Source organism: Indicator indicator, chromosome 9 (assembly GCF_027791375.1).
Source record: "Indicator indicator isolate 239-I01 chromosome 9, UM_Iind_1.1, whole genome shotgun sequence".
Taxonomy (NCBI): Eukaryota; Metazoa; Chordata; class Aves; order Piciformes; family Indicatoridae; genus Indicator; species Indicator indicator.
In genome coordinates this window covers 709,266-724,765 of record NC_072018.1, presented here as the reverse complement: position 1 = coordinate 724,765, position 15,500 = coordinate 709,266, and the positions used below count along the sequence as shown (strand labels likewise).

Genomic DNA, 15,500 nt, shown 5'->3' with positions numbered 1-15,500 from the left:
GGCCCTTCTCCAGCCTCCCTGCCCTGCTCTGGACAGGCTCCAGCCCCTCAATGTCCTTCCTGCAGTGAGGGCCCAGAGCTGAGCACAGCACTCGAGGTGTGGCCTCCCCAGTGCTGAGCACAGGGGGATGGGCACCTCCTGGCCCTGCTGCCCACCCTTTGGCCTTTGGCTTTCTTGGCCCCCTGGGCACTGCAGGTCACTGCCAACCAACACCCCAGGGCCCTCTCCCAGCTGCAGCTTTCCAACCACACATCCCCAGGTCTGCAGCTCCCCATGGGGTTGCTGTGACCCAGGTGCAGGACCTGGCCCTTGGCCTTGCTGAACTTCACCCAGTGAGCCTTGGCCCATGGCTCTCACCTGACCAGAGCCCACTTCAAAGCCTCCCTACTCTCTAGCAGATGGACACAGCCACCCAGCTTGGGCTCACCCTTGAGGCTGCCTCAATCCCTTCATGCAGACCATTAGAGAGGACAGGCCCCAGTACAGAACCGTGGGGGACATCACTGGTGACTGGAATCCTCCAGGTTTGCTGCCCTCTTCTTTTCCCCCCTGCAGATTCTAGGGACCTAGACCCTGATCTCTGGGTCAGGGAATGAGCAGGGCTGCCTGGTGTGACCATCAACACACTGCTCTGAAGACACAGCAGCCAGTACTGTTTGTTTAGGCACCATTCTCCAGTCTACTTCTTTATTATTATTATTTTTTTCCCCCACAGTAAAAGCAACACAAAATCCATGGCCACAGAGGTTTAAAAGGAAAAAAAAAAAAAAACCTGCAGGGTTCTTTAGCCATTTCTACTGTTTGAGTGCTTGGGAACCCTCCAGTTTCCTAGAAGACAGCTATTCACACAGAGGCAAAGAGGATGATCTGCCAGCTGCATGAACACTGGACATGAAAGCCATGCAAATGTCCGGCCATGAGAACGCTCATTAAATCATGGAAAACTCACTGCTAATTACACTTGGTGTTTGTAAAGCTCCTCACAGGTAATCACCAGAAACTGGCTTGTGAGTGGTGTAGTTGGTGAGTAATGACCACAAACAAGGAGTCAGGAGAGACCTTCACACCTCACAGGCTGCACAGCTCCTGTACAGAGCTTGGTGGTTTCTCTATCACAACACAAAGCACAGTGACACAGGGAGGGAGACTGAGGCACCCTCAGCAAGCGTGCAGGTGGCACCAGGCTGAGTGGTGTGCTTGGTAAGGCTGAAGGATGGGATGGGAGCCATCCAGAGGCACCTGGGCAGGCTGCAGAGCTGGGCTGAGGAGAACCTCAGGAGGTTCAAGAAGGCCAAGGGCAAGGTCCTGCACCTAGGGCAGGGCAAGCCTCGGTCCCAATGCAGGCTGGGGGGGATGAGATTGAGAGCAGCCCTGCAGAGAAGGACTTGGGGGTGCTGGGGGTGGGGAGAAGCTGGACAGGAGCCAGCAATGGGCACTGGCAGCACAGAAGGCCAAGGGCAGCCTGGGCTGCAGCCAAAGCAGTGTGGGCAGAGCTGGAGAGAGAGGATCCTGCCCCTCTGCTCTGCTCTGGGGAGACCTCACCTGCAGGGCTGTGTCCAGCTCTGGGGCCCCCAACACAAGAGAGACCTGGAGCTGCTGGAGAGGGTCCAGAGGAGGCCACAGAGATGCTGAGAGGGCTGGAGAAGCTCTGCTGTGGGGACAGGCTGGGAGAGTTGGGGCTGTTGAGCCTGCAGAGGAGAAGGCTGCAGGGAGAGCTCAGAGCTGCATTTCAATGTCTGCAGGGGAGCTGCAGGCAGGCTGGGGAGGGACTGTTGAGAAGGGCTTGGAGTGCTAGGCCCAGGGGCAGGGCTTTGAAAGTGGAGCAGGGCAGCTTGAGGTTGGAGCTGAGGAGGAAGTTGTGAGACAGGCTGCCCACGGCTGTGGTTGAGAGTCTGTCCTTGGAGACATTCAAAATCAGCCTTGCTGAGTTCCTGTGCAGCCTATGCCAGCTGGAGGCTCCCTGCTGAGTGCAGGGGGCTTGGACAAGGTGACCTCTGAGGCTCCCTTCCAACCCAATGCCATCTGTGAATCTTTCCCATGTAGAGATTGAGTTGTATGAAACTCTACAAAACGTGCTCTGCAGACTGCAGAAGCTCTTCCTTCTCACACACTGCACCACTACAACCCAAATTCTCCATTCTTAACAGGAAGGTTGTATTTTAGGTAGCAAAAATAGTCGCCAGAATGCCAGGAAGGCTCAAGCTCTGCTGCCATGCAATTTTTGGCTCATGGCCAGGGCATGAAGTGCCAGAAAGCTACACAGCCTTGTTTCCTATCAAGGAATTTGCTATCAATGAGGCAGAGGGGAGTGTCCTAACTGGTGGTGTTGAGCTGAATATGGTGGCTTGAAGGGATGGCATTTCCTGCTGATGAGCTGTTAAGGATGGCTCTGCCCTGAGGGGGTGATTAAGGATCTCCAGGGTTGAACCCAATCCACCTCAAGATTAAGGCAGGGATCCCACTAATGCTTCCCAAGCTGCTGAAAGATAAAGAAGCACACTTACTCATCTAGCTCTTCCTCCTCAGCTTTAGAGGTATCTGCATAGAGGTATTTGCTCATATCCACTGGTCTGACGTTCTTCCTTTTGGCAGGCTGAGGAGGAGAGTCTCTTGCAGTCCCCAAGGCCTCGGGCTCAGGGTCTGGCTCCTCGAAGGGGTTCAAGTACTCTGGGGCATCTTCATCCTTGAAGGGATTGTAATGGTCACCACACAACCTTTCTTCTGGCTTGGAAGAGGAGGCTTCCTCAATGTCTGCTTCTACCAAACGACAACAACAACACCACAATCATGAAAACAGCTTCAGCATGGGGGGAGGAGGGGACAAAAAACCCAAACCACCCTGAAAGCATCTGATCAGATCTTTGTGGTTTGAAGGCTTAGGGAAGAGGCTGCTCCTGGACTCTCAGTGCATGAAGTCCTGCCCTGAGATGGAAGTTCCCATGGACAGAGTTGGGGCTGTTCAGTCTGGAAAAGAGAAGGCTCCGAGGTGACCTTATTGTGGCCTTCCAGGATCTGAAGGGGGCTCCAAGAAAGCTGGGGAGGGACTTTTTAGGATCTCAGGTGAGACCCCACCTGGAGTATTGCATCCAGTTCTGGAGCCTCTATTACAAGAGGGATATGGACATGCTGGAAGGTGTCCAGAGAAGGGCCACCAGGATGAGCAGAGGGCTGGAGCACCTCTCCTATGAGGACAAACTGAAAGAGCTGGGGCTGTTCAGTCTGGAGAAGAGAAGGCTCTGAGGTGACCTTCTTGTGGCCTTCCAGTATCTGAAGGGGGCTCCAAGAAAGCTGGGAAGGGACTGTTTAGGTAGTGATAGGACTGGGGGGAAAGGAATAAAGCTGGAAGTGGGGAGATTCAGGCTGGAAGTGAGGAAGAAGTTCTTTCCCATGAGAGTTGTGAGAGCCTGGAATGGGTTGTGCAGGGAGGTGGTTGAGGCCCCATCCCTGGAGGTGTTTAAGGCCAGGCTGGATGAGGCTCTGGCCAGCCTGATCCTGTGTGAGGTGTCCCTGCCCATGGCAGGGGGGTTGGAACTGGATGATCCTTGTGGTCCCTTCCAACCCTGACTGATTCTATGATTCTATGATTTGCCTTCTTTACACCAAAAGAACTCCTTCAAAAGGTCCTTCCATCTCCAGGCTATGGAGCAGGCTTCCTTTGCTCACTTCCCAAGGCTCTTTCAGCCTAATTAGTTATTAATTTTCTTATTTAATGTCACCTAAATGGTATTGCAGCAGGTTTCAGAACCTCTTCCCCAGCTGTCAGCCAGTTGGTATCCCAACCAATACTTATTCCAGGCTAGATGATGTCAATTTAATTGTACTAAACATTAAAACACTTAACACCAAGTGTTAACACTTAACAACACTTAACACCACTTAACACTGAACAACACTTAATAACGACAGAAAGCAAAACATAAAACTGGTTACATCTTAAAAGAGTAGAACAAGCCAACAAATGCATAAGCTGTTAATTAAATATTAAAATGTAAATGAATCAACACCATAAATGAAACACAAATTAATGACATTAAGTATTAAAATAGTGGAAGTAAAAAAAAAATAAACAACCAAACAACTATGAATTAAATTAAATGTTAAAACAATCAATAAAAGAAATAAACCAGCAGGGATTAAAATAGTAGAATAAAAAAAAACAAATATCAAAATATTAATTAAATATTAAAATATGTAAATAAGCAATAAGATAAATAAACCACTCATTAATCACATTAAGTATTAAAATAGTAGAATAAAAAAAAAAAGGCAAAATATTACCTAAATATTAAATATTTAAATAAGCAATAAGATAAATGACTAATTAATTACATTAAGTATTAGAATAGTGGAATAATAAAAAAAAAACCTCCTATGAATTAAATTAAATGTTAAAACAATCAATAAAATAAATAAACCACAAATTTATTACAGCAGGTATTAAAATAGTAGAATTAAAAAAACAAATAAGCACAATATTAATTAAATATTAAAATATTTAAATAAGCAATAACATAAATAAACCACTAATTAATTACACTAAGTATTAAAATAGTGGAATAAACAATAACATAAATTAACCACTAATTAATTACACTAAGTATGAAAATAGTGGAATAAGCAATAACAGAAATAAACCACTAATTAATTACACTAAATATTAAAACAGTGGAATAAGCAATAACAAAAACAAACCATGAATTAATTGCATTAAATATTAAAAGAGTGGAATAAATAAAAAGTAAATAAGCTATTAATTAAATATTAAAATAATCAATAACATAACCCCCCAAATTAATTATGTTACATATCAAAATAGTAGAATAAAAAACCCCAAATAAGTAAAATATTAATTCAATATTAAAATATGAAAATAATAACAAAGCAGAAATTAATTCTGCTAACATATTAAAACAGTAGAATAAAAATACAAATAAATAAACTGGTAACTAAGTTAAATATTAAAATATGAAAACAAACAATGAGCTAAATAAACTACAAATGAATCCCATGAAATATTAAAATAGTGGAATAAAATAAAAATAAATAAGCTATTGATTAAATTAAATAGGTAAGGATGAATCTAATCAATAGCATAAAAAAAAGCCCACAAATTAATTATGTTGCATATAACACAGCAAGGCACCAGCAGTCCAGGATTTTCCTGGATTGCATAGATGACAACTTCCTCCTCCAAATGGTAGAGGAACCAACAAGAAAAGGTGGTATGCTGGCCCTTGTTCTCACCAACAGGGAAGGGCTGGTGACCAATGTGAGGCTCAGAGACAGCCTTGGCTGCAGTGACCATGAAGCAGTTGAATTTAAGATCCTCAGGGCAACCAGGAGGACGTATTTTAAGCTTACGACCCTCGACTTTAGGTGTGCAGACTTTGATGGCTTCAGGGATCTGCTGGCTAAAGTGTCATGGGACAAAGCCCTAGAGGGAAGAGGGGCCCAGGACAGCTGGTCAGTATTCAAGGACCACCTCCTCTGTGTCCAGCAGCAATGTATACCAAGGAAGAGAAAAGCAGAGAAGAATGCTAGGAGGCCTGCCTGGATGAGCAAGGAGCTGCTGGACACGCTATCACACTACAAGGAGTGGAAGAAAGGACAGCTGGAATGGGGGGTATATAAGGAAGCTACCCGAGCAGCAAGAGACCTGCTTAGGAAAGCCAAAGCACAATTTGAATTGAATCTAGCCAGGGAGGGCAAAGGGAACACCAAGAATTTCTACAGGTCTATTAATGATAAAAAGAAGCCTAGGGAAGGCGTGGGCCCCCTCAGAAAGGAAACAGGTGAAATGGTCACAAGTGACCTGGAAAAGGCTGAGGTTCTCAAGGACTTCTTTACCTCAGTTTTCACTGCAAGGGCCTCCAGCCACACTCCTGGAATAGTCATGGAAGCTAACGGCAAGAACCAGAAGGAAGAACTGTCCATCATAAATGAAGATCAGGTTGGTGATCACATGAAGAACCTGAAAGTGTTCAAGTCCATGGGACCCGAGGGGATACACCCACAGGTACTGAGAGAACTGGCAGAGGAGGTTGCTAAACCCCTCTCTATTATATTCCAAAAGTCCTGGCAGTCTGGGGAACTCCCCACTGACTGGAAAAGGGGAAACATTACTCCCATTTTCAAAAAGGGTAAGAAGGAAGAACCAGGGAACTACAGGCCAGGCAGTCTCACCTCTGTGCCTGGTAAGATCATGGAGCACATTCTCCTGGAGGCACTACTGAGACAGAAGAATAGTGAAGAGGTGATTGGGTACAGTCAGCATGGGTTTACTATGGGCAAATCCTGCCTGACAAACCTGGTGGCCTTCTATGACCAGGTCACAACCTTAATAGATGAGAGGAGAGCAACTGATGTCATTGACCTGGACCTGAGCAAAGCCTTCCACACTGTCCCACACCACATCCTGCTCTCCAAACTGGTGACACAGGGGTTTGATGGGTGGACCACGAGATGGCTACAGAACTGGCTTGATGGCTGCACCCAAAGAGTGGCTGGCAATGGCTCCATGTCCCAGTGGAGGCCAGGGACAAGTGGAGTCCCTCAGGGATCAGCCCTGGGACCAGGCTTGTTCAACATCTTTGTCGGTGGCATGGACAGAGGCATTGAGTGCACCCTCAGCAGGTTTGCTGTGTGGTGCTGCTGACAGGCTGGAGGGAAGGGATCCATCCAGAGGGACCTTGACAGGCTGGAGAGGTGGGCACAAGCCAACCTCATGAGATTCAACAAGACCAAGTGCAGGGTCCTGGGGTTGAGGAAATCCCAAGCACAAATCCAGGCTGAGCAGAGACTGGCTGGAAAGCAGCCCTGAGGAGAGGGACTTGGGGGTGCTGGTGGACGAGAAGCTCAACCTGAGCTGTCAGTGTGCACTTGCAGCCCAGAGAGCCAAGCAGAGCCTGGGCTGCATCAAGAGAAGTGTGGCCAGCAGGGCCAGGGAGGGGATTCTCCCCCTCTGCTCAGCTCTGCTGAGACCCCACCTGGAGTACTGCATCCAGTTCTGGAGTCTCTATTACAAGAGGGATATGGACATGCTGGAAGGTGTCCAGAGAAGGGCCACCAGGATGAGCAGAGGGCTGGAGCACCTCTCCTATGAGGACAGACTGAAAGAGTTGGGGCTGTTCAGTCTGGAGAAGAGAAGGCTCCAAGGTGACCTTCTTGTGGCCTTCCAGTATCTGAAGGGGGCTCCAAGAAAGCTGGGGAGGGACTGTTTAGGTAGTGATAGGACTGGGGGGAAAGGAATAAAGCTGGAAGTGGGGAGATTCAGGCTGGAAGTGAGGAAGAAGTTCTTCCCCATGAGAGTGGTGAGAGCCTGGAATGGGTTGTGCAGGGAGGTGGTTGAGGCCCCACCCCTGGAGGTGTTTAAGGCCAGGCTGGATGAGGCTCTGGCCAGCCTGATCCTGTGTGAGGTGTCCCTGCCCATGGCAGGGGGGTTGGAACTGGCTGAGCCTTGTGGTCCCTTCCAACCCCGACTGAGTCTATGATTCTATGATTAAAAAGGGTAGAATAAAAATACAAATAAATAAGTTATTAATTGTGTTGAATATTAAAAGGGTAGAATAAAGATTGAAATAAATAAGCTAGTAATTTTGTTGCACATTAAAAGGGTAGAATAAAAACTGAACTAAATAGGCTATTAATTGTGTTGCATATTAAAAGGTGGAATACAAATACAAGTAAATAAGTTATTAATTGTGTTGCAAATTAAAAGGGCAGAATAAAAATATACATAAATAAGCTATTAATAATGTTAATATTAAAAGGGTAGAATAAAAATCCAAATAAATAAGCTATTAATTGTGTTACCTATTAAAAGAGTAGAATGAAACAACAAATAAATAAACTTGCAATGAAATTAAATATTAAAATATTGAAATAATTAAAGCACAGATTTATTGAGTTAGATATTAAAAGAGTAGAATAAAAAAAAAACAATAACAAATAAGCAAAATATTAACTAAACATTACAACACTAAAATAACCAATACCATAAATAAACCAGAAATTCATTACATTGCACACTGCAACAGCAGAACACAACAGCAAATAACAACCCTGTAATTCCAGTAAATATTGAAATATTTCCATTGCATGGATTGAAAGCTGAACTATTCACCCCAGGTTTTAAGAAAGAGAGAAGCTCTCCTGTGTTTTAGACTCAAGTTGCCTTTCCTGGGGATTCAATGTGGTGACAGTGAGCAAGGCTCGAAGTGCCTGCACTAAAAAACACTTCCTAGGTGTGTGCAGTGATTACACTTCATAGGATCACAGAGTGGCTCAGGGTGGAAGGAACCTCAGAGATCATCTACTCCAACCCCTGCCATGCCCAGGGACACCTCTCAACTACACTCAGCTGCTCAAGGTCTCATCCAGCCTGGCCTTCAACACCCCAAGGGAGGAGGCAGCCACAGCCAGAGTCCTCTGCCTCCTCTGGGCAGCCTGTGCCAGAGTCTCACCACCCTCCCAATGAAGAACTTCTCCCTCAGCTCCAGTCTGACCCTGCTCTGCCTCAGCTTCAAACCATTCCCCCTTGGCCTGTCTCCAGACACCCTCAGCAAAAGTCCCTCTGCAGCCTTCCTGCAGGATCCCTTCAGCTATTGCAAAGCAGCTCTGAGGTCCCCCTGGAGCCTTCTCCTCTGCAGGCTGCACACCCCCAGCTCCCTCAGCCTGGCCTCACAGCAGAGCTGCTCCAGCCCTTGGAGCATCTTTGTGGCCTCCTCTGGCCTCACTCCAGCAGCTCTGTGTCCTTCTTCTGCTGGGGACACCAGACCTGGAGGCAGGATTGGAGATGGAAGTCTCACAAGGTTCTTCATACAAAAGAGGGCTCCAAGGATGCTGAAGGGCCTGGAGCACTGCCTGGGGAGGAGAGGCTGAGAGCCCTGGGGGTGTTTAGTGTGGAGAGGAGAAGGCTGAGAGGGATCTGATCAATGTCTATCAATAGCTGAGGGCTGGGGGTCAGGAGGGAGGGGACAGGGACAGGCTCTGCTCAGTTGTGCTCTGGGATAGGCCAAGGGGCAATGGATGGAAACTGCAGCACACGAGGTTCCACCTCAACGTGAGGAGGAACTTCTTCACTGTGAGGGTCCCAGAGGCCTGGAGCAGGCTGCCCAGAGAGGTTGTGGAGTCTCCTTCTCTGGAGCCTTCCCAGCCCTGTCTGGATGTGTTCCTGTGTGCCCTGTGCTTAGATTCTCTGGTCCTGCTCTGGCAGGGGGCTTGGACTGGAAGATCTCCAGAGGTCCCTTCCAACCCCTAACCTCCTGTGAGCCTGTGACTCCTCAAAAGCTCCTGTGAAGATCTTCCCAGGCAATGCTGTCTGCTTGGGCAGATGTTGGGCAAAATCCTGAACTCTCCCAGGAGCAGCACACCAGGCATGGCTGCCTGGCCTGCTCAGACACTGCCCTGGCAGCCAGAAGATTTCAGCATGGTTGTGTTTTTGCCAGCTCTCACTGTGGGCTGGCTGCAGTGGAATCAGCACAGCTAATTCAAAGGACACTTTCCCCCCCACTCTCCTCCCTTGCTAACTGCTCCTGGTGACACCAGCCAGTTCTCAGAGCAAAAATGGAACCTCAAAGATACAGACACGCAAATTCCTCACCTCTCCTTTGGGCTGTGCAACAAAGAGTTGTTAGCAGCCTAGAGGTATTCTCAGTAACAGGCACTCAAGAAGGGGCACTGCCCAGAGTGCCTGGCTGCTGGGTCCTGGGGTACAAATGCAGCCACTAGCATTTCTTACAAGGACATGTAGCACTCATGGAGTGGTTTGGGTTGGAAGGGACCTCCAAAACTCATCCAGTCCAAGCCCCTGTACTCAGCAGGGACATCCTCCACTAGATCAGGTTGCCCACAGCCCTGTCCAGCCTCCCCTTGAATATATCCAGGCATGGGGCCTCAACCACCTCCCTGGGCAACCTGTTGCAGTGTTCCAGCAGCCTCTTGCTGCAGAACTTCTTCCTCACATCCAATCTCAATCTGCTCTGCTCTAGTTTGAAGCCATTGCCCCTGGTCCTGTCCCTGCAGGCCTTTGGGATCAGTCCCTCTGCAGCCTTACTGTAGCCCCTTCAGGTCCTGGCAGGCTGCTCTGAGGTCTCCCTGGAGCCTTCTCTTCTGCAGGCTGAACACCCCCAGCTCCCTCAAGCCTGTCCTCATAGCAGAGGTGCTCCAATCCCCTGCTCATTTTCATGGCCTGTGCTGGGTTACCCCCATCCTGGATGGGGCTGAAAGAACCCAGCCCCCAGGTGGACAAAAGAAACTTAATCCGGGGGGACGTGGCTCCTCCTCTGCCGGAAGAAGGGGGGGTCCCCTGACTCGAAAGTGGTCTGTTCCACTCCCCCTTCCTGTCCAGCAAGCCTATCAAAGGGCAGACACCTTGCTGCTCGATCACTTTCCTGCCTTGTCTTTGCTGCCACTGCCTTCGACACCAAGCACGTGGCTGGGGCCTGCCTTCTTCCAACTGAATCCACTGACATCCAGGGGGACACAAGGCCTTCCAGCCTTGGGTTTGTCTATTTTCCCATTTACCCTCATCCCGCACCTCTGTGAACCCTCCGTGCTACTGATACATATATACACATACGGTTTTTTTCTTTTTGTAAAAAAGAAAATTTACTTCTACTTCCAAACTGATTTCAGACTATTTCTTTCACAAATTTACTTCTCCTCCCCCCCTTTTTTTGTTCTCCTCTTTCCTCTCTCTCCACCTTGCCGGGAGAAAGGGAGAGGGGTGGGGGAGGAATCTCAGTCTGTTATCGTTCGAGCTCGTGAACTCCAGTCAGAGCTCAAACCACCACATGGCCTTCATCTGGTCCTACTCCATCAGGTCCAGGTCTCGTTTGTGTTGGGGGCCCCAGAGCTGGACACAGCCCTGCAGGTGAGGTCTCCCAGCGCAGAGCAGAGCAGAGCAGAGCAGAGCAGAGCAGAGCAGAGGGGCAGTGCTGTTAATCTCCCTCATGCTGCAGCATCAGTAGATCAGCAGCTCAGTTCAATATTGCATAGGAACTGCTTTCAACATCTATGCAATAGCAACCTCAGCTTTGGTGTCACCAAAACTTGATTTTCAGTAACCATGCCCATGCTGTTCTTGACACAAAGGGCTTCTTTTTGCAGTTTTGTGGTTGGAACTAAAGCTAACTTCTAGCTTTAAAAGAAAACCATCGAATGTTAAAGTGAGGCCACATCTGGAATATTGTGTCCTGTTCTGGGCCCCTCAGCTCAAGAAGGACCTCAGGGAAGTGCTGGAGAGAGTCCAGCACAGAGCCCCAGAGCTGCTGCAGGCAGTGGAACATCTCCCTGGGAGGCCAGGCTGAGGGAGCTCTGGGGCTTGGAGGAGCCTGAGGGCTGCCCTCATTGCTGGGGAGAAGGATGTGCAGGGCTGGAGCCAGGCTCTGCTCAGGGATGGCCAAGGACAGCACAAGGGGCACTGGGGGCAAGCTGGAGCAGAGGAGGTGCCACAGGAGGGAACAGGAGGGAAAACTTTGTCAGTGTGAGGCTGCTGGAGGCCTGGAGCAGGCTGTCCAGAGAGGTTGTGGAGTCTTCTTCTGTGGTGTTCCCAGGGCCATTATGCAGCAAATTTTAATTTTTTATTTAATTCCAGGTGAGGTTTGCAGCTTCTTAATTCCCTCAGTAACCTGGGCCATCTTCACACCAAAGAAGCAACACACCCAGGACCTATGCCTTTCTCTTACTCCAACTCCCAAGTTCTTTTCTTTAACTTCAAATTCACAGTCATAGGATACATCAGGTTGGAAAGGACCCTCAAAGGTCATCTTGTCTAACCCCCTGCACTCAGCAGGGACACCTCCCACTAGAGCAGGCTGTTCAGGGACACAGCAAGGCTGATCTTGAATGTCTCCAGGAATGGGACAACCTGTTCTAGTATCTCACCACCCTCACTGTCAAGAATTTCTTCCTAATCTGCAATCTAAATCTAAATCTGCCCTGCTCCTGTTTCAAACCACTGCCCCTTGTCTTATCACTGTCAAAAGTCCCTCCCCAGCTCTCCTGGAGCCCCTTCAGATATTCCATCAGAGGAGAGCCAAGGGGCAGATTCCCCTCTCCTGCCCTGCTGCCCACACTCCTCTGGCTGCAGCCCAGCACACAGCTGCCTGCTGGGCTGCAGGAGGACACTGCTGGCTCCTGGGGAGCTGCTCAGCACCCAGCACCCCCAAGCCTCTTTCTTCAGCACTGCTCTCAAGCCACTTTGTACCCAACCTGGCTTTGTGCATGGGGTTGGCCTGACCCAGCTGCAGAACCTTGCCCTTTGATTTGTGGAACCTCCTGCAGTTGGCACTGCTGAGAAGCATCGCTTCATCCAGCCACTAACTGTGTGGGTAACCCTTGAGTGGCATCTCAGGGACCATGAGCTTCCAGTCATGCATGTCTGTGCTGTAAGGGTGAGATTTGGCTCATCTGATTTTATACATGAAGGCTCTGAACTGTGACTGGAAAGGATCTAGCTCAGACATCTCAGAGCAAGCAAGTTGAAACTTCTCCCTTGCCCTGACTGCCTGGAGTGATGTAAGCAAGCCAGTCTAGAACTTCTTCAGCAACTGGAGCTTAATTGGGGAAAAAATAATTAAGAAGTTGGGCTCTGCTCTGTATTTAACCTCCAACAGTGGCAAAGGATCCTTGCTTGCTTTGCTCAGATTTGTGATTTTAGGAACTTCTGCCCTGAAGGATTCCTTTTCCCTTGTCACTTAACCTGGAGCCCTTCAACATTATTTTATGGTGGCTTTCTCTGAAGATCTTTCAGATAGGGGCTTGTGAGCAAATCAGCAGAGGTAAACTGAGCTTGATATGCATCATCCCTGTGCAGTCCCTGCACTCCCTCCCAGGGTCCCTGCCCTCCCCCCCCAGGGTCCCTGCCCTTTGCTTAAGGGATGAGCATGTTGGCTTGGCTCTGGGACAGCAGCAAACAGAGGCACTGCAGCTACACACCCTGACTGAGCCTGCATGGCCATCTCCTCAGCCACACCTGATATGGTGCTTTATGACTTAAGAAAAATGTCTTTGCTGCAGGAGTGGTCAGGGATTGGCACAGGCTGCCCAGGGAGGTGGTGGAGTCCCCATCCCTGGAGGTGTTCAAGAAATGTGTGGCCATGGCACTTGGGGGCATGGTTTGATGGCCATGGTGGGGTTGGGTTGAAGGTTGGCCTGGATGGTCTTGGAGGTCTTTTCCAACTGAACCAATTCTATGATTCTATGGCATTGAGGTGAAGCTTAACCAGTTTAAACCATACCAGAACCTCTGGTTTAGGTCTAGCCAGGACTGATACTGCAAATCCAATTGTTTGGGGTTTTTACTGTTAGAAGGATTTTGATTCTTTCTTTTAAGAATGAAATCATTTCAGAGTTACATCATTTTGGTAGCATAAAGACTGACCACTGAGGATGATGGTCTTGAAGGTCCTTTCCAACCCCAAGCATTCTCTGCTACTAACTTGTGATTTCACTCTCCCTTTCTCTCATGCCATTCCAGTGCAGTGTGTGATGTCATTGAGAGCTGTGTTCTGCTCTGCTGAGACCTCACCTGCAGGGCTGTGTCCACCTCTGGGCTCCCCAGCACAAGAAGGATATAGACTTGATTGAGAGGGTCCAGAGGAGGCCACAAAGATGCTCAGAGGAGCAGCTCTGCTGTGAGGCCAGGCTGAGGGAGCTGGGGGTGTTCAGCCTGCAGAAAAGGCTCCAGGGGGACCTCAGAGCTGCCTTGCAATAGCTGAAGGGATCCTGCAGGAAGGCTGCAGAGGGACTTTTGCTGAGGGTGTCTGGAGACAGGCCAAGGGGGAATGGTTTGAAGCTGAGGCAGAGCAGGGTTAGAGTGGAGCTGAGGGAGAAGTGCTTCAGGGTGAGGGTGGTGAGACTCTGGCACAGGCTGCCCAGGGAGGCTGTGGCTGCCTCCTCCCTGGGGGTGTTGAAGGCCAGGCTGGATGAGGCCTTGAGCAGCTGAGTCTAGCTGAGAGGTGTCCCTGCCCATAGCAGGGGTTGGAGTAGCTGAGCTCTGAGGTCCCTTCCAACCCAAACCATTCTCATCTTTTATTTCTGATTTGCTTTTTCCTGGCTCCTGGAACTGAGGGGTTAAATGTGTAAACACCTGATGCATGTTAAGGGGCAATGCAAATGGTTTTTGCAATTGTTTGTGTTTCAACACTGTGGATCAAGTGCTGTAACCCTAACTAGGACAAAATTCTTTCTCTTGTTCACTGGCTGAGCACTAACTACAGGTTTGGCCTTCCATGGGCAGCCCTGCAGCTCCATGCAGAGCAGTGCTCAGAGAAACTCTGCTTTAAGGTTAATGAAAAGACTCCACAGACACCCATAGGAAAAGTCTCTCTGCAGCCTTCCTGGAGGATCCCTTCAGCTATTGGAAGGCAGCTCTAAGATCCCCCTGGAGTCTTCTCTGGGCAGAACCCCCCCAGCTCCCTCAGCCTATTCTAAAATCCAACATATTTCAAACTTTTCCCCCCACTGCTTCCTTCAATATCCCCCCAGGAGGGGGGGTCCCAAAAAGGGGCCCCAGCTGAACCCAACCAGGCTGTGTCCCATGGAGGGAGCTCTGAAAGCTTTCAGGACAGGGGGTTGGAACTGGATGATTCTGTGATCTTGAGGGTCCCATTCTGTGAATCCATGAACAAATTAAACTGCCAGGACAGTGATTCAACAGCACTCCTAAAGCTGCAGCTGCTGCCACCTTCTCTGCACATTTCTCTTTTCTCAAGCACCTGAAGTTGTTGGGAACTGCATGGCTGAGGGGCTGAACACACAACAGCTTACAAGGGGCTGCTTGTCCTCCTGAAGCTGATTTTCCACTGAGGACTCAGCAGAGGTTCCCCTGCATTCCCCTAGTCATCCATCACAGCTGAAGCCCCAGGCTTCCAAGCTCTCCCCACTGCCACAGCTTGGCACTCCAAGGGTCAAACTCACAGTAAGTGTGCCATGGTTAGGTAATAAAGCCACAGGGGTAGGAGTGACAAGAGGAGAGGCAGCAGTATTACTACAGCAGGAGCAGGAGCTGCTCCTGTGCCAGATTCTGAAAGCATGACTTGCCCTAACGCCAGTGAGCGAGGCTGCTCGTGATAGGCATCAGCCTGGCACTGCCTATCAGCACCCTCAGCCTTCCAGTTCCCAGAGGATCTCCAGAAATCACCCTGCCCTTCAACCCACCTGCCCTGTTGTAATGCAAACAGCTTGTGACACCTCCTTTCAACACAAACAGAGCCCCCCCCAAAACGACCTCACACACCCCTGTCCCCCTGGCAGGGGCTGACAGCAGAAGCCACCTGTGACAGGCATTTAGTGATGCCCATGCCTGCACTGCTGCCAGGCACAGAGTCACCACGGGGCAGTGAGCAGCCTGACAAGCAGCACAGAGGCAAAATGTTTCTTCCTCCCCAGGACTGCTAGAAAGCATAAGGCATGGCCTGCCTCTGACCCACCTGCCCTGCCTCTGACCCACCTGGCCTGCCTCTGACCCACCTGCCCTGCCTCTGACCCACCTGGCC

At 49.4% G+C, this 15,500-nt stretch overlaps 1 protein-coding gene across 1 annotated transcript in view; it reads right to left on the bottom strand.

The window, feature by feature from the left end:
- The window catches only part of EHBP1 (EH domain binding protein 1), a 273,205-nt gene that overhangs the window by 155,262 nt on the left and 102,443 nt on the right, over positions 1-15,500 (bottom strand). The window contains exon 8 of the mRNA XM_054383732.1: positions 2,505-2,757. Within this exon, the coding sequence (XP_054239707.1) occupies positions 2,505-2,757 (253 nt within the window). The remainder of the gene's footprint in view (positions 1-2,504; positions 2,758-15,500) is intronic.